General features: G+C 36.2%; 1 protein-coding gene across 2 annotated transcripts in view; it reads right to left on the reverse strand.

Moving 5' to 3' along the window:
- The window catches only part of FAM126A (family with sequence similarity 126 member A), an 87,798-nt gene that overhangs the window by 32,828 nt on the left and 28,051 nt on the right, over nucleotides 1-26,919 (reverse strand). For both annotated transcript variants that reach the window (XM_035020726.1, XM_035020727.1), the window contains exons 2-4: nucleotides 14,443-14,521; nucleotides 7,293-7,394; nucleotides 1,053-1,232 (exon numbers count right to left, since the gene is read on the reverse strand). In XM_035020726.1, coding sequence (XP_034876617.1) covers nucleotides 1,053-1,232; nucleotides 7,293-7,394; nucleotides 14,443-14,493 — 333 coding nt within the window. In that variant the 5' untranslated portion in view covers nucleotides 14,494-14,521. The remainder of the gene's footprint in view (nucleotides 1-1,052; nucleotides 1,233-7,292; nucleotides 7,395-14,442; nucleotides 14,522-26,919) is intronic.

The following is a 26,919-nucleotide window of genomic DNA, read 5'->3' on the forward strand; positions in this document are numbered from 1 at the left end:
GAAAAAAAATCTTAAAATATTTATTTTTTACACATAAGTTTAAAAGCTAACTATAAACTGTTAGTCTAAAAAAATGACCTGAAAGGAAAGAAATTTTAAAGTCAACTAAAATCATAAACTATGATAATCAATTATCAATTATTTATAAATACCAGGAGTTAACCTTCCTCTTTAAAATATAAGTAACATATGGGCGCCTGGGTGGCTCAGTTGGTTAAGCAACTGCCTTCGGCTCAGGTCATGATCCTGGAGTCCCGGGATCGAGTCCTGCATCGGGCTCCCTGCTCGGCGAGGAGCCTGCTTCTCCCTCTGACCCTGCCCCCTCTCATGTACTCTCTCTCATTCTCACTCTCTCAAATGAATAAATAAATTAAAAAATAAAATAAAATAAAATAAAATATAAGTAACATAGGATAGTTGAAATAGAGATGTGTAGTGTCTTAATAATCACTGGTTTTCCTTATGTAAAAAGTTACATTTTCTAAATCAATTAACATAGTTATGATATATGTCAAGAAAAGGCCCTTAAATTTCTTTTCCTTTTTAAAAAGTACAGACCTTAAATATCTAGAATACCATACTCATCAATATACAAAGAGTAATCAAAACTATCTGTTAAATCAATGGTATGAATTCTGGAGACAGTTCAGATTTTATGAAATTATTAGTGGTATCTATCAGACTAGATCTTTTCTCCCAAGTTTTTTGTGAAGGTCACTAAAAGACATTTATAGACAATAGATTTTAAATTTGAAAAATTTTAAATTCAACACTGATATTTTTAGATACCTCTATAAAAGAACCAAAATGGTCTGATTTTCAGTTTTCAACCAATCCAAAAAGGTATATTTACATAATTATATGTATGCCTGTATGGCTTTCAACCTCCATAAAGTTATTTTTTAGGAGAATGAGCTATGTACCATTTGATGTATGAAAAACAAATATTAGCTTTACTAAAATAAAAGTAGTTGATATTATGTATTCACTTTTGCTGAAAAAGTTATATATTTGCTCTCGGCAAACATTTGTTAACTGCATTAAATACAAACCAAATTGTAAACCCCTAGAAGAAGAGCTTCAATACATCCACTGCTATGCACATTTCTGCTGGCTGAGACCGCAAGGTAGCACCAAATCAATTCTGGAAGAAACTGCAGTGTAAATCGAAGCAACTGCTCTTCTCCACTGCGATAGAATTCAAAGAGCTGGTGACAGACAGGTTCTAGCAACTGGAAAAAAGACAAAGTGTTAATTCAAGGATTAGACTGTATTTGAATGACACTGACATATGAAATAAAAATGGTTTTCCCTGGTTGGTAATTACTGAAATATATAAATGTTTTTATTTTTTTGGAAGCAAAACTATTCACTGCTAAGCTATTTAGCAAACCTTTGAAAGTTTACTTCTACTGGAAGGCCAAACAGTTCAAAATAAATGTATTTGGAAGCACCTGTAAACTTTAAAATAATCTATAACTCTAAAGTGGTACTGTTATTTATACCATATCTTTTTAACTTATTAAAATAGCTATCTTCCTGATAAAACATGCCAATATATACATGATTACCTACAGGGTTGGAGAAATTGAAATGGGAATCCTAGGTAGTTATCATCATATCACCCTCCTGAGCTTATAATTAGGCAGCATCCGACAGCAATGTGTGTGAAATAGCTGAATAATTACAGCACCTCTAGATCTAGATCCCTATTGTAACCATGATCATTTTATTTGAAACAAAATCTGGAGTTATCTATAACCTTTTCCTCTCCCACCACAGGCCAGTATTACCCAGTTAATAGAGATAACTGTATCTATATCATAGACATTTTTTTTCAATCAGAAAGTTAACATAAGAGACTCTTACACGTAAGTATTATCTTTAAGCATATATAATGATCACACACAAGTCATAAATATGTGAAGAGATTCACAGGGTACTAATTTTTTAAGACATCAGGCTGTTATATTTTCAATGAACTAGAGTTCATTTACTTCACTAACTTAGGCAATAGATTTAAGTCAACTTACTAAACAAATTTTCTACTTCCAGTAATTGTAATAAAAAGAAACTAATGTACAGTGGATGTTCTGATTTCAAACATGCTAAATATGTAAAGTATACTGGTTATAATTAAAGTCAGTATTATTTATACAAGGTGTAGTAAAAGTTACACTTCAATAAACATTAAGCCAAACTAGGCTTTCCTATTGAAAAATTATCTAACTTCTGGGCGCCTGGGTGACTCAGTTGTTAAGCATCTGCATTTGGCTCAGGTCGTGATCCCAGGGTCCTGGAATCGAGCCCTGAGTCAGGCTCCCTGCTCTGTGGGAGGCCTGCTTCTCCCTCCCCACTCCTCCTGCTTGTGTCCCATCTTCTTGCTGTGTCTCTCTCTGTCAAATAAATAAATAAAATCTTAAAAAAAAAAAAAAAGAAAAGAGAAAAATTATCTAACTTCTGACAGCTAAGGAATATTTTTTTCACTCCCATAATGGTTGTCAGAGGGCAACAGATGTCTACTGTGGCATGGCAAGGGTAATAGGAAAGTGGATGGCTAGAGGCAAAGTAACCCCATTCACAGATAACAAGAGCTGTTTTTAAAGTAGGAATTTGGAATAACTGGGTTAGGGGTGGTAGGAAAAAAGAAAAACTGGCAGGGAAATGGTCGGCTTTCAGAGTAGAGTCTTAAAAATTTTTTTGTGGACCAATGTCAGCAATCTTGTATTGTTGTATAACAACCCTAATCTTTAAATACCTGGGAAAACTTTGGTTAAATCAATTGATAATAAGTTAACAAGTATTTGCGAAATTATGAAATCTTATGTTGAAAATTTATTCAATAGTCTTCCTGAAACATAATCAATTTTAATCAAAACACCCTCAAAAGGTCGTATAACCAATTTAAAATCCAAAATTAAAAAAAATTAGAAGAGCTTTTGCTTTATGAAAACAGAACCAAATGAAGACAGCTTCAAAGGGGTGGAGAAATCATTATGTTATGATAAGGTTAGATGACATTATGCATGTCAAACCAAGAGAGAGAAATACCAGTATCTGTGTGGTGTTTTATAACTTGCCAAGTACTTTCAAAGTACTTGAACCGTTCAATTCCCACACCATTGTAGGGTAGAATATCATTATCCATACTTCTTACATAAGGAAATTGAGACAAAGAGGCTATCTACTATGGCCAAAATTACGCAGCTCACGGAGGTCAGAACTGGAGCTAACATGTTTTGACTCCTTTACAAACATACCTGAAAAATATCAGAAAAGCAATGAAAAATATATCACGTAGGAAATACAGGCAGTATTTGACTTATCTAATTTGAATATATTTGAGACAAACAATGGAGCATTAGAACATGTTGTGTTACTAGTGTTTGATTTGAATTTTTGTATGTATTTTCTCATTGACATATTTGGTGGGTAGATTTTACAGTACTGTTAAGAGAGAACTGCTTCTTAAATATATTTTCAGGTATTAAATGAGTTTTTTATGGGTCTAATGAGAACCTAATCATCATGTACCTTCTTTCCATTCTAAAATACATTCTGGATTCTAAAACAAGTAAGTTACAAATAAACTTTTACAAAAATCCATTTGTAAATAAGAAGTCTTTATCCTAAGAGAGAAATGTGACATAAAATTGCCTTTGAATGACTAAAGCAGGGATAGAAGTTGGGGAAGAGTTAAGTTTGCATAAATTTACAAGAAAATATTGCAAGTTAATTGTTTTACATTGAACTTTACTGAGGAACATAGGTAGGAAAAAGATACAGAAAAGTTGGAAGGACACCACTATTTAGGTGCCAGTACCCACTGAATGACCTCTCCATACTCTGGGCTCCCTATGCCTAGAATACCAAAGAGACTTTATGTGGCTCTTTCACAAACAGCTGGTTTCATAACACACTTGAGCTCTGTTAGCCTCTAATCATACGCCTGTCTTAAAGTTACAGTCAATTAAAAGGACAAGTCAAGCAAACTGCATTGTACCCATAAACTGCCTCTACAATTTCTTGAACATACCACACATTTTCTATCTCAGGGTCTTGGCATTTACTATTCCCTCTCCTGGAAAACTCTTGCCCCTAGCTTTATTTTTCCCCCTAATTCATTCAATACCTTCTGAATCTCAATACATACTCCCACTACTCCACTTTATTTTTCTTCATAGTTTTATCACCAACCAACACTATACTATACATTTAGGTTTTGCTTAATGTCCATCTCACCTACCAGAATACAAGAATACTTCTAATCCAGAAGATCAAGAATTTAGTCTATTTTGTTCACTGTTACATTTCTAAGTGATTTCTGGCACATTGTATGGGCTCAATAAATGCTTATTAAATGAAATAAACTGAATAATGAAAAAGTACTATTAATAAAATCCAAATAACAAATTTGCTGAACTTCCAAGTAACAACCAAACCATGTCCCAAATTTCAAAAATGCCAAAAGACAATGGATAATATCAACATTTTAGGAATATCACCAAATTAAGATACAAAATATTCTAAAGAGAAAAAGGAGGGTTATGATATTAAAGTCTTTACACAGTTATATTTTAGAAGCACTTCTAAATATATTTTTTAAGAATTGAGTTGTGCTTTTTTTTTTTTTAAGATTTTTATTTATTTATTTGACAGAGAGAAAGACAGCGAGAGGGGGAACACAAGCAGGGGGAGTGGGAGAGGGAGAAGCAGGCTTCCTGGCTGAGCAGGGAGCCCAATGCGGAGCTCGATCTCAGAATCCTGGGATCATGACCTGAGCCAAAGGCAGACGCTTAACGACTGAGCCACCCAGGCGCCCCAAGATTGAGTTGTGTTTTAAGAATACAGAATACACAGTGTCTTTAACACATGAATCAAGCTAAAAACATAAAACAAACTTACATGCAAAACTTCCTAAACTAGTGTTTCTAAAAGTGTGGTCCATGGACCAAAGACTATCCACAAATGTTACCAGTGCCCAACAATGTAAATACAGAAACTGGAAACATTTAGAAACATTTACAGCAACTTGATATTGCTGCAACATCCAAGTGGGTAATCAGCAGACTTACTGAACAGGATATAGTACAGATCAGTTAGGGGTTATCAAATTCATGTGGTACTTCACATATGATGTGATTTGCACGTTCATCATGTGCATTAAGTACACATATTGGTCTGTGACAGACTGAAATTTTTTTTTTTTTAAGATTTTATTTATTTATTTGAGAGAGAGAGTGAGAGAGAGAAAGAGCACAAGAGGGGGGAGCGGGAGAGGGAGAAGCAGACTCCCTGCTGAGCAGGGAGCCTGATGCGGGACTCGATCCCGGGACTCCGGGATCATGACCTGAGCCAAAGGCAGTCGCTTAACCAACTGAGCCACCCAGGCGCCCCAGACTGAAATTTTTTAAAAAACCGGTCCTTCACCACAAATACTTTGAGAAATACTGTTCTGAACCACGAGAGCTGTATTCACTTTGAATAAAAGAAATGCTATGAACCAAACTAGTCTATCAGAAATTTACCTTACAAACTATATCCAAAGTAGGCTCGTTAAAACACCCTTCATCACAGGATAACTTTTAAGACTTTCAAAATACTAAATACTAAACAGTAAATTAGAAACAAGATTTAATTTGTTTAAAAAAATAAAGCATATACCTATACTTATTCTATTTGGTGAAATAATTCTCAAACATGTAAAACTTTAAAATACCTTCCACCCAAATACTTTAAAAATCAACACCCTTCAAGAAAACAAGCTTCCTACACATACTACACAAATTAAAAAGCTTTCGAGAGTAGGAAGGGAGAAGCAAAATATGATTGTTTTATTCAGTTATTCCAGGTAAAGTTTTGGGCTTGTCAATTTCATCCCTAGTCTTTTCTTCAGCCTGTAAAAATCATGATGCACTCTATAGCATAATCAGTAGAAGCTGGGTTTTTCTGGAACCCCTTCCCAAAGAGGTTAACTAGTCAAATAACAATAGACTATAGTTTTGAGAGCTTCATCCAAAAGGCACAAAGATCTACATAGGACCGGACTCAGGATATAAGTTATTTTACCACCAAATAATAACATTAGTGGTGTTAGAGCTGTCATGTGATCTACCAAACTTAGATACCAAAAAAACTACACACCTCATATCGCGCTCCCCTCTACTCCACCTCTTTCCATTCTCCTAGGAGCTCCCTCCTAGGCTATTGTCCTAGCATCTGTTGCTTTCAATTTTTCCATTCTCCAATCTATTCTCCACATAGCCAACTTCCTGAAACAATAATCTGATCAAGTCATGCCTTCAGTGCAAAAAAGAGTCTAAACTGCTTATGATGGAATTCAAGGCTCACCATGGTTACAGCCTAAACCAATCTTTCCAGCTTCAGTTCAGTACCAGTCTTATTCTCTTGTTTACTATTGCATTAGCCTATTCACTTTTTTCCAAATACCATGCCTTTTACTTTCCACACTATTTCCAATCCTTTTCTATTTCTACTATGAATGGTGGGGTTTGTAAACACCAGAATCTGGAGTATAGATTATGTTATCACCTTCAAACTAAATTTTCTTCCTAAAAAAAAGAAAAGGAGACGTGGGCAAGAGAAAAGAAGTAAGGACAGAGAAACACCAGCTGGACCAAACTACTTGCCATTCCTTAAATGTCTTGCATTTTCTCAGGCCTCCATATACTAACCCAACTATTTGCAATGTCCTTTCACCTTGCATACCTGGAATTGTGCATATCCATCTAGGCATTGCCTTGAATGCATGTATTTACTTATTTTCTCTCCCTTTCTCCTTGCAGGATAAAGACCATGTGTTACTTATCTTTGAATTTCTATTGCCTAGCATTGAAGCTGGTTCATAATGAGCAAACAAATATTTGTTGTATCAATCAATACATATAATGGCCCTGACTTTGTAGGCTACCTCTAACAAGATAGACAGAGAAACAGACAGACAAACAGATAGAATAAGAGGAGGAACATATTCAGAGATGGCTTTTAGAATATGGTAATAATTCTATTTCTTGGCCTAGGAGATGGTACAGTGAAGTTCATTTTATTATAGTTCTTTTTTTCACTCTACCATTTTTGAACATACAGTATTCTACTCTTACCCCTCCACCCATTTCTCAAATGTAATCAGATAAACAATCCATAATATATATTAAAGTTCTTTAAACATATAGTTTTTCTTACTCTTTTATATATATATTATATTTCACAATAAAAAATTAAAAATCAATCAACTGAATGCTACTAGCATAATAAACTGTAAGAGTACTTACCTCACTTTGTGGCTCCTGGATAACTTTATACAGAGATGAGACTAAAGAACTCTTGTCTTTCAAATTTGTGGCATAATTTGATAAAGATGTTTCTGGTAGTGTCTAAACAAATTAAAAAAAAAAAGATTTTATTTTTATGAAATGTCCTGAATAAGCAAACCCATAAACAGAAAGTAGATCAGTTGTTGCCAGAGATTGGGGGGAGGGGGAATTGTGAGTGACTAATAGGTATGGAGTTTCTTTCTGGTGTGATGGAATCAGATGCTGGTGTTAGTTGCACAACATTGTGGCTATACCAAAACCCACTATATTTTCCCTCTAAAACAATGAATTTTATGTCATGTGAATTATATCTCAACAAAAAATATATTTAATTTTCTTATCATCAACAGGGATACAAATTAACATTAACATTTCAACTTTCAGGTTAGAAATAGGATACAAACCATGTGTAAAGCCAGATACATATTTTTTGTAGCATTATATAAGTTACAAATCTCATTAATGGTATTGATCTTATTTCTTAATAAACATGTTGTATAAGGATCGAATAACATTTCAAACCTTAAAGCCACAGATCATCTATCAAAGTAACTCCTGAGTTACATATAGTGACTATTAAGTTAGGAATTGGGGGCAAATTTTAGACTTCTCAGAACTGGAGAAAAAGAGAGCCACACTACCAACAAACTAGTTTTCCTAATGCCACTTAAAATATGGACAGCTTGCCAGCACCATCCATTCAGAAAAGACACCATGACCAGAGATAAAACTCCAGTCAGACAGTTTTGGGTAAAAGTAGTAGGGAAATCTGAAAAAAAAAAACCAACCAAAAACAAAACACTTCATTATAACAAATGATAAAAACATACCCTTCTAGAGTATATCCCTTCCTTAATATCTGTCTCCAAGTCATTATTTTTTCTCATGCAAATTACTTCAATCAACAAATATTAATCCTGCAGTAGATATAATATCTCAAGATATTGCTAACAGTCATTCCAAGATATACACTATTTCTTACATGTCCCATCTCCTAGTATTTCGTAATTTAAAACAGTTATGGTTAATGTACATAGGTGTACATGTGCATAAACAGACACAGAAAATTAAACAGCATAAATGTTTATGCTAAGGATATATGATTCATTTTTACTTTACCATGAGCTCCTTAAGGGCAAGAACTATCTTATCATCTCTCCATCCATGGCACTCAGCATAAGGCCTCATACTCAAACCTTTGCTGAAGGGATTTATTAGAGATGAACAGAATAAGAAATAAACACTGCCACTGTTTACACTTCAGTAGATTCTTTAAAAATAGGTCACATTTCATCGTAAGATATATAATTGAATAGATTCTTTTTTTAAGTCAATAAGATAGTTTCATTTACCAGAATGGTAAGTAAATGTGAACTATCTGGAAAACTTCCACCATTCTCCAGAGTAAAAAAAAAAGTTTCATTGCAACTGCTTACTAAAGAGGAGATTAGGGCATTCTTCAATATTTCAAAAGCATGTAACAAAAGATCTCCAGGCAACATTTCATTTCCATTATTTGATCAAGAGTAACCTAAGACTAGGGGAATTTATATAAAGGGGAATTATGGTCAAATAAACAACAGATTTTTAACTCCCTGAATGGAAATGAACCTGACTTATATATAAAACACACTATTACGTGTGTGTGTGTGGGTGTGTGTTTGTGTGTGTGTCTAACTAGAAAATTTAAAACTAAGTGAATTGAAATATAAATCTTAAAAAAATGATTAGTGAATAGAAAGATTATTATAATATTACATATACTATGTAGGCTAAAACCGTAACATTCATTAAAAATATGAATTACAGGGGTGCTTGGGGGGCTCAGTTGGTTAAGCGTCTGCCTTCAGCTCAGGTCATGATCCCAGGGTCCTGGGATGGAGCCCCGGGATGGGCTCCCTGCTCAGCGGGAAGCCTCCTCTCTTTCCTCCCCGCTCGTGCTCTCTCATACTATCTCTGTCACTATCTGTCTCTCTCTCTCTCACATAAATAAATGAAATCTTTTTTAAAATGTGAATTACAATTTTCAGTTTATGTACCAATTAACCCTCATGAGGTGAAATATTTTCTGTGAAACAGCCTGAAGGCAAAAGAATAGCTCTTCTCTGAAAATACCTGGGCCTAGGACACTATGCTGCTAAATTTGAGGAAGGGTCTTCTAAAAATTAGTGCAGAATTCTGTCATTATTTCATTTTGCAAATGTGGGAAAAGACACTTTTGTCTATAGAAGGGGAGAAAATATAATTGCTGTGTTTATGAACAGTGCTTTGAAAAACTTAAGATCTAACAGAGCCTCATGGATTTAAATACTATTAGAGCAAACCTTTACATTTTCTTGCACTGTACTAGTTCAAAGGCACTGGCCTTCTTAAATACCAGCTAAGCTTTCTAACTTTTCAGAAGGCAGAACTGGAGACAAAAATAATAATAATAATAATAATAATAATAATAATAATAATAATAATAATGGGAAATTAGTCTTGGCAAAATTTGAAGAAGGCAAATGCTTCATACTAAAGTATCATTTGGCAGATGGCTTTTTAAAAATGTAAGGAGGTGATATGGGTTGGGTAGAAGAGAATTAATGAAGACAGACAGATGGATAGAGAACCGACAAATAAAACAATTCTATTCAATATCATACATATATTAGATTTTAAGATTCAGTGATTACCAGAAAATTGAAAAAATTAGGAGTCTAGAAATCTGCTAGCTAAATCTACACAAAACATTAAGAAAAACACAATACAATCTGAAAGATAATACTTTACAAATACATCTTTGAAAAGATAGAAACTGAGGGATGCCTGGGTGGCTCAGTTGGTTGAGCAGCCAGCTCTTGGTTTCAGCTCATCTCATGATCTCAGGGTCCTGGGATTGAGCCCTTTGTCCAGCTCTGCACACCCACAGAGTCTGCTTAAGAAATTCTCTCTCTCCCTCTCCCTCCCCCTCTGCCCCTCCCCCCGCTCATGCACATGGGCGCTCTCTCTCTCTCTCTCTCAAATGAATAAATAAATAAAATCTAGGGGCACCTGGGTGGTCAGTTGGTTGAGCATCTGACTCTTGGTTTCAGCTCAGGTCATGATCTCAGGGTCTTGGGGTCTAGCCCCCATCGGGCTCCCTGCTCAGCCAGGACTCTGCTTCTCCCTCTCTCCCTCCGCCCCTCCCCCCACTCATGCTCACTTTCTCTCTAACATAAGTAAATAAATCTTGAAAAAGATCTTGAAAAAAAAGATAGAAACTGAACTATTAATGAAATCTTAAAATAATGAAGTCTCAAGTCTAATCACTTTGTTGGTATATGAAGAGAATACTAATGAGGGCCCACAGCTAGAGTAGATACGAATAGTTTTTCCAAAGGCAAAAAAAAAAAATTTTTGCACACAACAAATTGTGTTGTCTTTGTGCATTTGTGAGCATGGTGAATGAAGTTATAGGGTTGGGAGTTCAGACTGCAACCACGGAACAATGTAGAACTAAAATCATCTTCACAGACCACCCACTTCACTCTTTCTGATGAGGATATTGAAACCTAAAAAAGTTAATGTGATTTTTCCAATATCATAAAACCACCTAGCAGAATAATTATGACTACATCAAAGGGTTTCTGAGTCCCTATGTGCTTGAACTACTTTGTCAATCTGATGATCTTATAGGCTTAATAGCACCATGGTTACCAAATTAAACAACGAAACAGAGGCTTCCCCTACCCACTTCTCTCCCTCAATCTCTCTCTCTCTATATATATATATGCATCCAAACTTCCTTTCTTAATTATTTTAGCCAAAACATGTAACTAACATCACAAATCATTTCAAAAGACAAGATACTCTAATTTTAAAAGTACTTAAAAGATATGTTCTCAAGCACTTTTCTACTTTCTATTAGCCTTAATATGCTGCTGATTTTGCCTGATAAACTTAATCTCTTTATCAAACATAAACAGAGCTGAATTGAATTCAACACATATTAACACAATTCTGAATAACACTCAAAATAATTTTCAGGAATATTTACCAAATTAAACAAGGAATAGAAAATATCTTCTCTTTAGCTATAATGTAGACTTAACAATAATTTAAAACATTCATTATATTAAATTGATTGAAAATTGGGCAGATTTAGGGGGTGCCTGGATTAAGCATCTGCCTTTGGCTCAGGTCATGATCCCAGGGCCCTGGGATCAAGCCGCAGGATGGGCTTCCTGCTCATCAGGAAGCCTGCTTCTTCCTCTCCCTTTGCCCCTCCCCCAGCACATGCTCTCTCTCAAATAAATAAAATCTTAAAAAAAAAAGAAGAAGAAAATTGGGTAAATTTAATCTTGGGGGGCTAGAAAAAAATTAAATTATTTTTTAATTCATGTGGCCCAGGATTTCACTCCCCTTCTCCCAATGGAAAAGTTTCCTTATCCTTGACTTAATCTTATAAAAATTTTGATAAAATAGTGCTACCCACATAATATATGTTATATTGCTAAAATATTATTTAGATAATACTTTATTCACATCCCAGTTTCTTTTAGTGGAAGACGGCATTTAGAAAACAAGATCTGGGTGCATGGTGTACTCATTACTACCAGGGTGTCATTATTCCTCGGCCCTCCCAGGGAATAAAGCTGGGAAATATATGGATACATGTATGTACAGTTTTACATGTATAACTTAATCAGATATATATTTAAATCCATGAGTTCATACTGATTCTTTCAATTCTAATGAACACCTTAGCATTCTTTCTTGCTTTCCTCATTCCATGTTTCTAATTCCTTTCTCGGACACAGAGAAACTTAACTCCCATTATCATCCTCCATGTATTTACTTATTTACTCAAAGTAGCCAACCTACCAATGTAACCACTCTAGTTGAGTCTTCTGCATGTCACCTCTGCAACTACCCACTTCCTCAAACACTAGGGCATATTTTTGCCCATACTACTTACTGCACTGCCCCCTTACCCTTCACTGCTACACTGCTAGGGTGCTACATATCCAAGCCAGGAGAGAAAGGGAATAAACAAACAGACAAGAAGGTAAGGGAATCAGTCATGATTTTCAATTATTTGCCTTAATAGTTGCCCCTTCCCCCATCCTTTAACATGCCCTCTTTCCACAACTCCCATACTAAAAAATGGCTAACTGGCTGGCTATAATTGTTTTTGCAAATTTTACCTCACTATTAAACATAACAATGCCCTAGAAGTAGTACTCAACTCTTAAACTCGACAATTTCCATCAACCTGTCAAAAAAATCATGATGGGGCGCCTGGGTGGCTCAATCGGTGAAGCGTCTGCCTTCGGCTCAGGTCATGATCCCAGGGTCCTGGGATCGAGTCCCATGTCCGGCTCCTTGCTCAGAGGGGAGTCTGCTTCTCCCTCTACTCCTCTCCCCTTTTGTGCTCTCTCTCTCTCTCTCAAATAAATAAATAAAATATTTTTTTTAAAAAATCATGACAGAATGAACCATGTTAAACACTGCTGAAGCAAAAAAAAAAGCTTAAAAACACCTCAAACACTTACAAAAACAACATATGCAGAATGTTTAATCAAATTATTAAAATATGTAGAAGGCACTATATACAGTACACTTTTATAAGATTCTATATCACTTTTTGATGACTTAGAGGATCTGTAGAAGGATACTCAACTCATGACTATAATAACTGACAAAGTGAAAATCTGCCCAGCCATTTGTCAGGATGAGATAATAATGACTGATAAGGCCAGCTGCAAAATTAACAGGAAACATTGCTTCTCTCAAGGACACACTCCAGCTGAAGTTTCAGAACAACCTCCCTTTTTGAGTGACTAACTGTATTCTTATTCACTGAGAAGTCTTGTTATCTAAAATCACAGATATCAAAAACTTGGCTGTATAAACATATATCAGAAAGAATGAAACATCCCACTCTTGCCTGGAGGATCTAAGTCACCTTGACACAGAGAAGCAGGCTTGATTTCCAACCAAGGTGCAGAGCCAGAGCTTCAGATAAGGGGTTTCTGAGCACAACATTCTACATAGATGTTAACTTTGTAGTTTCCAAGACAACATGACCCTGGGTCCACTTTGAAGTCCACACCAGATTTTAACTCCATTACACACAGCTCTGCTTTGTTTTGAGCCCATAAAAATACTGCTTCATTTAAATTTCATCTAAACTTCACCTTTCCTCCAAATCCTATAATTTTATCTTTTCCTTTGTTTGGTGAGATACCCATACAGTGCCTGTTGTGTAGTCTCCCTCTTTGAAACAAGCCAGTAAGTCTGACTTTGTCAGACTATACATTTGTCCCTGAAAGTTGTGGGCTGATTAGGCTGGACCAAAAAGTGACAGTTGCAGCCCAAACCCTTCATTCCTATGGTTCATGATCATGAATTTCACATAATTATGTGTAACAAGACCTAGAGGACAAGGAGAAGGTAATTAACTGGTTAAAGAATACAATTTTAGGGGTCCCTGGGTGGCTCAGTTGGTTAAGGGTTCGACTCTTGATATTAGCTCAGTCATGATCTCAGGGTTGTAAAATAGAGCTCCCTGTCAGGCTCCTCACTGGGCATGGAGCCTGCTTAAAGTTCTCTCTCTCCTTCCCTTTCCCTCTGCACCCCCCTGCAAAAAAAAGAAGACAATTTTAGCTATTGTAGAGAAAAGTTCACAAGAAAGAAAGCCAGTTAAAGATGGATCCATTGGTAGAAAGGTGGGCAAATATCTTCCCATCTTCTCCCATTGTTGATCATACCCACTCCCATTGCCCTCCAAATTGGGAGAAACATTTCAACACAGTCCTTGATGGCTGGAGAGGGTAACATTAGCATTCAGAAACTTTAACCATTCTTTGTGGGGTTGCTATGAAAAGGAGAAAACAAACTCTTTTAATCACTTGGGAGAAAAAAGGAATTTATTTCCTGGAAAGAATTACTATGTGTTAATAATTCCTTATTAAGATTTATTGGAATATATTTCTGCTTCCATAGATACTTAGCCTTTCAGTCATAAAAAAACAAAAATTATAAAATTATAGTAAAATAAAAATTTAAAAAGAGCCACTGGGATTTAAACCCCAAGCAAAACTGCTTTGGAATATAATTATTATATTGAAACAGTAAATATTACCTTAAACTCTGACAACCATTCCTCCACAGCCCCTTTCTCTGAAGTGAACATCTTTCCACATCTGTTCTAGACCTTCGACCTGAAAGTTAACATAGGAAAATGTTAAAATTTTGAATATATATTATAGTCAGATTACTATGAATAGAACTAATCCTGTAAAATTTAGTTACTTCTTATTTGTGAAATTAAAGCAGTTTCAAACATAAATTACTAGGCTCATTTCAAAACATTGTGCACAAACAAGCATTCACAAGCAAGAATTTTAATAAAAGTATAAATACCATAACATAGTGAAATTGGCTCTGCAATTTTCATTCAGCTTTTAGGACTGCCAGCTGCAAAACCTACTGAACACTTTCCCCTAGTTTCAATGAAATAATTCCAAAATATCATGCTTCGCAAGAAAATTGCAGAAAATATTTTAAAACTGTAAAAATATAAAAAGACATGCTACAAAATTGACTTTTAGAAAGCATTTAAGAATTCAATTTGCTTATATTTTGATTCTTTACAATCTATTTAGACAAGCCACTTGGTTCCCTGAAAGCTTAATACTTATAAAGAGTGAAAATGATAATATTCAAGATAATGATCATATTCAACAACAGTTATTCAGAAGACTGGGATTTAGTTAAGTAAAAATAAAAAAAAAGGAAGCTAAAGAAAATGCAAACAAATTTATCTCAAACAAAATTTTTGTGAACGTACAATGTAATTTTCTTCACTCATCTGTATGAGAGGAGACCTAAAAACTGTTTCTTGAAGGAAAACCTTAGCTCTATCTGAATTTACTAACCTCCTAACTCAGCCACAAATCCTGCATTGGGCTTCTTAATTTTCATCAGCTTTATAGTGTAGTAGAAAGAAGGCATAATTGCCAGAAATGGAATCCTGATTCTATTACTTATTTGTAGTATAACCTTGGGCAACTTATTTACCTTACTTTTTTCATCTGTGAAATACAGATAGCCACAGCACCTGCTTTCAGGGGGTTATTGTGAGGATTAAATTAAAAAATGCAAATAAAAGCACTTATTACAGTACCTGGCAGTAAGTTTTAATACTATCCAATGTTATTATTGAAGAATATCAACTCATATAGCCTCTGCTCAGCTGACTATCAAGGCATACAGATATGTCTTAATGAACAACACAGGTTCTTGCCAAAGAATATACTCTAAAAACATGGTTAAAAAAATGAAGAAAAAAATAAAACCATGGTTAAGAAAAATATGTGTATACACACACACATTTTCATTCATTCATTAAGAATTGAGAGATATGCGTGTTATTTTTTTAGAATAGAAAATAGCCCATTTATTTTTTAATCCAAATTTTATCCTTGAGTCAAGTCAAACCATCAAAAACACATATGTGTACCATACTACTGATTTTATAGAACTGTCCATTCAAATAAACTGGGCTTTGGAACTGTGTCCCAAATGTTACTGAAAATCCTGCTAGATCACATGTTACCACCTTTAAAATCCAAAAGAGGAGGGTGCCTGGGTGGCTCAGTTGGTTAAGCAACTGCCTTCGGCTCAGGTCATGATCCTGGAGTCCCAGGATCGAGTCCCGCATCGGGCTCCCTGCTCGGCAGGGAGTCTGCTTCTCCCTCTGACCCTCCTCCCTCTCATGCTCTCTGTCTCTCGTTCTCTCTCTCGCAAATAAAATCTTAAAAAAAAAATTTTTTTAATAAATAAATAAATAAAATCCAAAAGAGGAGAAAATTCACATATTCAGTTTTCACCACTAGGAAAAACCTCTCCTTTAGAGTAACTGATTCTCTTTGCTTCGATTCTAATAAAATGGGAGTCACAGTTTCTGTCCTAACTCTATACACAAAAAAGCAGGCCTGAATTAATCCTTTTTCTTGTTTCATATTATACTTATTCTTATTTTCTTTCTGCCTGGATCTACTTTTAAAAATTTTATTTATTTATTTATTTATTTGAGAGAGAGAGAGAGAGCATGAGTTGGTGGGGGAGGGGGTGGTAAAGACGGAGGAACAGGGAGAGGGACAAACAGATTCCTAGGCCGAGTGGAGCCTGATGCGGGGCTTGATCCTAGGACCCTGAGATCATGACCTGAGCCAAAGTCAGGCACTTAACCAACTGAGCCACCCAGGTGCCCCTGGATCTACTTATGTTTATCTTGTTGTATTATACTTATTTGTGAAGCAAAATGAAGCAAAGTAAATATAAATGCAAAGAAGAGTTTCTTTTTTTAACTTATCCATTTTTTATCTAGTAGGACAGAAAATTATCACAAAACCATGCTACATCAAATTACAGAGAACTGGGGAAGGTAACATTTTTACAAAAATTCAAAATAATTCCCTAGTTAAAATTAAGACTAATTTTTAAAAGGTTAAAAGGAATCAAGAGGGATGTGCAAAGGATCAAGAATAGTCAAAGCAATCTTGAAGAACAGCAGAGCTACAGGACTTGAACTTCTAAATATCAAGATTTACTACAAAACTTACCAAACATCATAGTAGTTAAGCCAGTGTGGTATTATCATAGGGGCCAAAAAAAAAAAAAAAAGAAAAGAAACGGAGTAGCCAGAAACAGACTTACAGATATATTAGTCACCTGATTTATGATGAAAGTGACACTGTAATTCAGTAGGGAAAGAACAGTCTTTAAATTAAATGACGGGCGCCTGGGTGGCTCAGTTGGTTAAGCGACTGCCTTCGGCTCAGGTCATGATCCTGGAGTCCCAGGATCGAGTCCCACATCGGGCTCCCTGCTCGGCAGGGAGTCTGCTTCTCCCTCTGACCCTCCTCCCTCTCATGCTCTCTGTCTCTCATTCTCTCTGTCTCAAATAAATAAATAAATAAAATAAAATAAATTAAATGACGCTAAGTCAATGGACAGCGACTGGGGTGGAAGGTGGGGAAAGAACCACGACCTACTAGTTCACACCATGTGCAAAAATCAGTTCCATGGATCCATAGATTTAAGTGAAAAAGGTAAAAAAGCATTTGGAAGAAAACATAAGAGAATACCTTCATAACCTTGGAGTATGCTAAGGTTTCTTAAACAAGAGGCACAAAAGCACTAATCATAAGACAGTTAAAAAAATAAATTGGACTTCATTAAAAGTAAGAACTTCTATCTGCCAACAGATGAATGGATAAAGAAAATGTAGCACACAACAGAATATTATTCAGCCTTAAAAAGAAGGCAATTCTGCCATTTGTGACAACATGGATGAACCTAGAGGATATTATGCTAAGTGAAATAAGCCAGACACAGAAAGACAAATACTGCAAGATCTCACTTATATGTAGAATCTAAAAGAGTCAAACTCATAGTTAACAGAGAGTAAAAGGGTGGTTTCCAGGGGCTGGGACGTAGGGGCAATGGGGAGATGTTGGTCAAAAGGTATAAACTTTCAGTCATAAGATGAATAAGTTCTGGAGATCTAATGTAAATACAGCATGGTAACTACAGTTGAAAACATATACTTGAAATTTGCTGAGAGAGTAGATCTTAAGTGTTCTCACCACACACACACACAAAGATTAACTATGTAAGGTGATGGATATATTAATGAGCTTGATTGTGGCATATCAAACCATCATTTATACCTTAAATATATACAACTTTTATTTGTCAATCATACCTCAATAAAGCTGGGGGGAGGGGGAAGGAAGAACTTTTATTCATCAAAAGTTACCATTAAGAGAATGAAAAGGCAAAGCCACAGGGTCAGAAAAGATATTTGCATTTCATATATCTGACAAGAGCTTCATATCCAAAACATACACAGAACTCACATTAGTAAGAAAAAGGCAGACAATCCCAATAGGAAAAACTTACCCAAATGGAAACCTAACATATGAAAGGTGTTCAACATTGTTAGTCAATTAAAACCCACAATTAAATACCATACACACACACACACACACACACACACACACACTTGCAAGTGTGGCTAGAATGAATGGCAAATAATACCAAGCATTGAAAAAGGTACGGAGCAAACGGAATATTCATACATGCTGGTGTGGATATAAACTGGTACAATATCTTGGAAAATGCTTTGGCAATATCTTCTAAACTTGAACACATTCATGTGCCATAGACCCAGCAATTCCACCCATAAAAAATATACCATACAGAAACATGGATATATGTTTTCTGAAAGATGTGCTTAAGAATTTGCATAGCAACAGGTTTTGTAAATAGTTAAAAAGTAGAAACAAAGCAAATGTTCATCAAGAGTAGAATGGATAAATTATGGTACACTGTACATGGAGTTCTATACAACAATGACAATAAACTATAATTATATCAATATCACAATGTTGAGGAAAAGGAGGCAGAAAAAGAGTGTATACTCTATAATTACATTTGCATATACTTCAATAACAGGCAAAATTAATAAATTGTGTTGAAAGTTAGGATAATGGTTGCCCTTGAGGGAGTTACTTTTTTGGGTTCTAGTAATATTCTGCTTCTTGATGTAGGGGCCGGTTACACAGGTGTGTTCATTGGGTGAAAATTCACCAAACTCCACACTGATTTGTGCATTTTTCTGTGTGTATATTATACAATAGTAACACCAGACAGCCCCAGGGCTCTTATCTTCCACTTTACAGAGATCATATGGGAGCCCTCAATTGCATAGCTGAGTTAATCTGAATACTCACTTATTTAGCATGCATTCAAGCTCAAGTAAAATTGTCCCTGCCCGTACCTCTTTGCCTTCTTCTGCAGAGCTCAAAAGAAAGGCTTAAAAATAGCTCCCTACCCTTGAAACTTTCACAGCCTCACCACCACTATCTGCTTCAGGTCTACCAAGACCAAAGTCACCATTCCCTTCATCTCTGATCCCTGTTTATGTCGGGCACCACAAGAAACTACAGCTCCAGGTTACACTCAGCCCTCATACACTAATCTTCATAACTCTTACACACTCTCTATTTTACCCTCATCTCCTATCCCATCCAAATTCTGGAAGGAGGTTTTTTCACTGTGCCTTCTGAAACTGACAATCTGTTAGCAGCAAAATCCTCTATGTCCTCAACAATTCTCTGAATGTCTTTTTCCTCTCGTTCTAATATGAAACCCAGTTCTTCTCTGAAGACGGTTTTCCCTGTGATCTTCTCACGGTGACTGCTTTTCCTCACATAGCCCCAGAAGTAACCACTTAGCCTGGAGGTAAAGTAAGTGTCCTCCTTCCTCCTTATTATCATTTCAAATCATTCTTCCTCTCTCTTTTCAAACCATCCACCCAACATTGCTTTGAAACTCATGTAGCTGTCATCTATCAATCAAATCCCCCACCACCTCCCCTTCATTTCTAAATGACTTTAGCTCTGGCTCACTGTCCCTCTTTCAAACTACTCCTATTTAAATTCTGGTGATTGGGGTGCCTGGGTGGCACAGTTGGTTAAGCATCTGACTCCTGGTTTGGCTGGGGTCATGATCTCAGGGGCATGAGATCGAGCCCCGAGTCGGGCTCTGCACTCAGCGAGGAGTCTGCTTGAGTTTCTCACTCCTTCTCCCTCTGCCTCTCCTGCTTGTGCTTTCTTTCTCTCATAAATAAATAAGTGAATAAATAAATAAATAGTAATTTAAATTCTTGGTGGTTATTTTCTCACGCCCTGAATTCTTAATTCCTAAAAATCTCTTCCAACCACATTGTCTTTTTCCCTGCCTCAGCTATTCAATCCTATGATCATGACCTAGACCAGCTATTCTCAAACACTTGGTCAGGGCCACTTTACACTTTAAGATATTAAACCAACCTGAAAGAACATGCAATGGCCAAAGCCGAAACAACTTGAGCAACATAACAAATAATGTAGTACTGAATTATTACCCAAAGTATAAAATAAACATACATGAGTTCACACTGAAATAAATAAATAAACAAACAAACAAAATTTAGAGAGCAAGAGACAAGTCTTCCTCGCAGAAGAATTCCAAATGATATATCCAGGAGGAGTTTAGTCCCTGTCTCCCTATTGAGAATGGGTTGGACCTAGTGATTTGTTTCCAAAGAATAGAGTATGGAAAGGGGAAAATAGTAACTTTATAATGGAGAAATCTGGCAAACACTGACTTGATCAAGATTCACCTCACCCGTGATGTCATGTGAATATCATGTACCCCTGATATGATATGATGAGAAGGGCACTTTACCCCTGTGGTATTCTTCCCCAAAACCTATAAACCCAGTATAATAATGAGAAGACATTAGAGAAACATTTGAGGGATGTTCTACAAAATATCTGATCTGTACTCCTCAAGAATAACAAGGTCATAAAAAAACAGAAAAAGACTGCGAGACTGTTATAGACCAGAGAGACTAAGGTGACATGACAACTGAATACAATATGGTATCCTGGATCAGATCCTAGAAGTAAAAGGACAGTAATAAAAAAACTAGTGAGATCCTAATAAAGTCTGGAATTTAGTTAATAGCAATGTAATTAGTAATGACAAACGCACAATCCTAAAATGACATTAAGAGAAACTGAACCTGGATGTGGGATATATGGGGATACTCTTGTACTATGTTTGCAATTTTTTTATAAATCTAAAATTGTTCATAAAATTATTTTCAAAAATTATTGAGGCTCTGAAACAGATTTTTATTTATGTAGGTTAATATCTATTGATATTTACTATATTCAAAAATAAAACAAATTTTTAAAACATAAGAACTTATAAGCATATATCCCATTAGTCATCATGTAGCCTCTGGAAAGCACCACTGTATACTCATTAATGGGAGTGAAAAAGACAAATAAAAGTCCTAATATTATGATGAAAATGGTTTTAAGCTTGTAGACTACATGAAAGGATCTTAGGGACCCCCAAAGGTCCCTATATGATACTTTGAGAAACCACTGCCCTAGCCCTTGTCATTACTCCTGCTGACTCTGACCTCTTCTATCTTTTCAACACATCTTTTTAGGCACTCAGACCCCAAAACCTTTTGACCATACCAGGACTAATGTCACTTCCCAATATTCTCCTTTCTCTCCTTGCCCATTTCAAATTCTTTAGTCAATTCTAATCACCATTTTGAATATACTCCCTCAACTACTTTGCCCTTGTTTTATTTCTTTGGCAAAAATACAAGCCTGGTAAAATCCAACTCTTCACCTGGTGCATGTCAGCAACCATGCAGCTGAACAAAGTGGAAAAAATAACTAAAACAACACTTAAAAGTTATGACCAAGAACCTTAAGTAGACCCTTACTGTTGCCTGGCAATCATGCAGTTCCCCTGCAGGCTATTCACTTTCCCAGTCTCCTACTTAATTGTTTCACACACTCTACCTGATACTTAAAACTTAGTCTAAAACCTTCTTCCCATTCTTACTCTCAGCTGATAATCTTAATTCCTACCTCACTGAACAATCAGAAGACAACTTCCACAAATTCCCAAATTTCTACCTACCTAAAAGCATCTGTACCTTTACACTCCATCTTCCCTTCTGTTAACTACAAATGAATTGTCCATGATCCTATCAGAGGCCAATCCTTTGAATAATGCACTACAAGCATCCTCTCTTGCCTACCTAACAAAATCACTGTAACAAGCCTCCTCTCCCTAAATTTCTCCCTCTCTACCTCATTTCCTCTTCAGCTGTTTTCACATCTCTGTTCTTACATTAAAACTCCTCAAAAGAGCTGTATGCTTGTTTCTAATTCCTACCTGCCCTTACAATTTTTTTTTAGCTTTTAAAATCAACTTTGAGGTATAATTTATATACAATAAAATGTATACATTTTAAGTGTTCAGTTCTATGTATCCATCCTTTCCAGTCAATCCTCCAACCCCCTATTCCAGGCAACTACTGGTTTGATTTCTATCACTATAGATTACTTTGGCGTGCACAAGAGCTTCGTACAAATGGAATAATATACTATGTACATGTGCTTCTGGCTTCATCTTCTCAGCATGTTTTTGAGATTTATTCATGCTGTTGAGTGTATCAAAAGCTTGTTCTTTCTTATTGCTGACTTGTATGAATATACCACAAAATTTTACCTATTTACCTGTTGATGGACATATGGATTACTTCCAGTTTGGGGCTATTATGAATCAAGATGCTATAAACATTCATGTGGCAGACTGTATTCTCTGAAGATAACCACAACATAATCGCCTTACAAGATAACTTGGACACACCTTTCATCAAGAAGTGGAATCAATGTAACCTCCCTTTGAATGTAAGTAAGCTTGGTACTATGGCTAGGTCATACCAGGTGATACAATTTGCACCTGATTCTCTGGGGACCATTTCTTGAAACCTATCCACTGTATTATGAAAATGCCCAAGGACTAACATGAAAAGTCACATGCAGGTGTTCTCCACTGACAATCTTACTGAGTCCCAGCTAACAGTCAGCATCAACCAGCAGACTTAAGAATGAGCAAGTCTTCAGATAATTCCAGCCCCCAGTCATCCCTAGCCTTTGGGCCCTCTCAGCTAAGGCCACAGACATTGAGGAAAAGAGACAAGTCATCTTCATCTGCCTTTTCTCAAATTCTTAACTATAGAATCCATGAGCAGGATAAAATGGCGTTATTTATGTTACTAAATTTGCAATAGTTATGCAGCAATAGTAACTGGAACAATTTGTATACAAATCTTGTGGGCACATTTTTATTTATGGTAAATAAAACACCTATGAGTAGAATTGCTAGGTCATATAGTAACAATGTTTTATCTTCATATACATATACACAACACCACCAACAGCCAACTGTACCAAACTAAAAATTAGCTCTACCATTTTATATTTCCAGCAACAATCTATAAGATTTTCAATACCTCTAATCTTCCTCAATATTTGGTTTTAAAATTTTAACTGTTCTAGTGAGTATGCAGTAGTATTTCATAGTTTCAGTATACAGTTCTAGGATGACTAATGTTGAATATCTTTTCACGTACCTATTGGCCATTCATTTATCTTCTTTTGTGAAGTGTTTTTACAGGTTGTTGGCCCTTTGTTATTCGGGTTATATGTCTTACTGAGTTTTAAGGGTTCTTAATAGATAATGAATTCATATTTATTTTGCAAATATTTTCTCCTGGTTTGTGACTTCTCTTTTAATTTTCTTTTTCTTTTTTTTTTTTAAGATTTTATTTATTTATTTGACAGAGAGAGAGACAGTGAGAGAGGGAACACAAGCAGGGGGAGTGTGAGGGGGAGAAGCAGGTCTCCCGCTGAACATGGAGCCCGATTTGGGGCTCAATCCCAGGACCCTGGGATCATGACCTGAGTCAAAGGCAGACGCTTAACAACTGAGCCACTCAGGCACTGCTAATTTTCTTAATGGTATTTTTAAATAGCAGAAGGTTTTAATTATAATGAAGTCCAATTTGTCATTTTTTTTTCTTTCATGGTTAGTATTTTCAGTGTCCTATCTAAAACATCATTCCTACTCAAAGAATTCAATTTCTTTAATAGATGTAGAGCTATTTAAAATTTTCTATTTCTTTTTGTGTAAATTTTGGTGAGTTGGGGACAAACACTTTGTATGTGTTGCTAGAATTCAGTGCAGGAGAAAAAAGTGTATCATCCTATGCGACCACCAGGAGGGAGGACTTTGAAAGCTTATGTCTGGTTTCCTTCTGACTCTAACATCTAGCTGATACATCTTTTTCCCTTTACTGATCCAGCTTTATATACTTTCACTGTAGTAGAGCACAGCAGGTATAACTGCCTCTGAGTCCTTGAGTTCCAGTGAATCATCTAACATGTGGGTGCCATGGAACATCTGAAATAGATTCCTATCAACATTTCTCTTTATTTTTGGTTTTCAGCAGTTTAGCTATGATAAGCCTATGTGTGTTTTTCTTTTTCTTTTTTTTTAAGATTTTATTTATTTATTTGTGAGAGAGATAGCAAGAGTGAGAGAGAGCACAAGCAGGGGGGAGGCAGAGGGAGAAGCAGACTCCCCATTGAGCCCAACTGGGGACTCGATCCCAGGACCCTGGGATCATGACCTGAGCTGAAGGTGGACACCTAACTGACTGAGCCACCCAGACGCCCCCTTATGTGTGTTTTTCTTTAAGTTTATTCTGCTTGGGGCTAGCTGAGTTCCTTAGATCAGTAAATTGATGTTTTTGATCAAATTTGAGAAAATCCCATCCATTACATCTTCAAATATGCTTCCTATCATTGTCACTCTCCTCTTCTGGGGCTCCAATTATACATATGTAAGACTGATATTTTCCCACTGATCCTAGAGGCTCTGTTCATTTTCCTTCAATCTTTTTTTTCTGTGTTTCTTAGATTGGATAATTTCTACTGATGTGTACTCTTTATTCTGCTATCTCCAATCTGCTGTTAAGTTCATACGGGAAATTTTTTTCTTTTCCTTTTTTCTTTTCCTTTCTTCTTTCTTTCTTTCTTTCTCTTTTTTAAAGAAAGGCAGACTGCCACATGCAGCACCTCATTTGGATGTGTCTGGAGTCTTGGAAACTTGACTACCCTATGTTCTCCTACAAATGGACCTTGAGAGCTTATTTGGAGGTTCTAGCAGGGGAACTTAGCTACTCATATACCCTTGACAGAAGAATGGTCTTCCACCATCGGGGAAGGTCGTCCTCTTCGACAGAGCACACAGCTTTGTGAGGGATGCACATGGAGCAGTGAGGGAGAAGGGGACACTGCCTAGCCTGCCAGATAAGCCAAATCAAGCCTACTAATCAATAGGGTGATAGATGTCACAACTAGATCACCCTCACATTCATACAAGGAATTTTTCATGTATTTATTTACCCCTCAGACCTAGGATTTCCATTTCGTTTTCTTTTTCACTTTCCATTTTTTTCTGATATTCCCTATCTATTAATTCATTAAGGTCTTATTTTCCTTTAACTCCTTAAACATTATTTTAATTTTTGAGCATATTTATAATAGCTGCTTTAAAACCTTTCTCCGCTAAGTCCAATTTATGAACCATCTTGGAGTTGATATCTATTGACTGTTCATTTTTCCTGAGTTTCATTTTCCTTCTCCTTTGCATGACTATGAACTTTGATTATAAACCGGACATTATGGACGATAAATTATAAAGATTCTGGTTTCTGTTATAATCCTCTAAAGAGTGTTGACTTTTGTTCTAGTAATCAATTCAATTACTGGCTGATCACTTTGAATTAGTGTAGGCTGACATAGACTTGGGGGTCAGTAAAAGTTTCCCTAAGTAACTGACAACTTCAGCTGAGATTTAACTAAGTATGAGTTAACTAGGATGAGAAGGTGTGGTGTGGTGTGTAGTGTGCCAGGCAAACTGAATCTTGTAGGAAAGGCCCTAGAGAATGCATCACTGGGCTTGTTCAAAGAAAAGAAAGAAATCCGTGTGGCTAGAGTGTAGAGAGTGAGGGGACACCCAAATGTCCCAGATAAGGGCTACTTCCTTATCCTGGAATGAGAGACATGTAGACAAAGTGACAACTAATCAACAATCACCTACAGGTAACATAGGCAAGAAATAAACTGTTGCTGGAGAGATTTAATGGGCAGTCTATTTTTGCTACATGGGGGAATAATATACCAAGCAGAGATTGTACTGTTTTTGTTTTGTTTTGTTTTGTTTTTTTAAAGATTTATTTGAGAGAGAGAGAGAACAAGCACAAGCAGGGATTGCCTCAGAAGGAGGGGGAAAAGCAGGCTCCCCCAGAACAGGGAACCCGACACGGGGCTGGATCCCAGGACCCTGGGATCATGACCTGAGCCGAAGACAGAAGCTTAAATGACTGAGCCAACCAGGTGCCCTGTACTGTGTTTTTTTTTTTTTTTAAGATTTATTTATTTATTTATTTGAGAGAGAGAATGAGAGAGAGAGCACATGAGAGCGGGGAGGGTCAGAGGGAGAAGCAGACTCCCTGCCGAGCAGGGAGCCCGATGCGGGACTCGATCCCGGGACTCCAGGATCATGACCTGAGCCGAAGGCAGTCGCTTAACCAACTGAGCCACCCAGGCGCCCGCTGTACTGTGTTTTAAGAGCAGGAACTAAATCTGGTTTTGCCCACATTCTATTCTCAGCACCTAATCCAGTACCTATCAGATAGGAGATATTCCAGAAAGATCTCTTAAGTTAATAAATGGCCCCTATTTACATATACTGCAAACTCTTGCATAGGTATTTTATACCTAATGTCAATATAATAAAGCTGACACGTATTAGTTAAACAAGTTTAACAAGTTTTCAAAATTGCTCAGATTTCTTGACTCCAACCTGAACCAAAAATTTGAAAGCTAATTCCAAAATGCATAACTATAGATTTTTACTTTATTCTCTACAAAGAAGTGGCAAGTGTTAAAGGAGAAGAGAATCAGTAATTTTAAAAAAAGTCAATAACCACTAATGAAAAGTAATTAAGCTGGGTTCTTTTTATTTATTTATTTTTTTTAACATTTTATTTATTTGACAGAGAGAGAGAGCATGAGCAGGGGGAGGGGCAGAGGGAGAGGGAGAAGCAGGCTCCTCG

Source organism: Mirounga leonina, unplaced genomic scaffold (genome assembly GCF_011800145.1).
Source record: "Mirounga leonina isolate KUSES-001 unplaced genomic scaffold, KU_Mleo_1.0 Mir_174, whole genome shotgun sequence".
NCBI lineage: Eukaryota > Metazoa > Chordata > Mammalia > Carnivora > Phocidae > Mirounga > Mirounga leonina.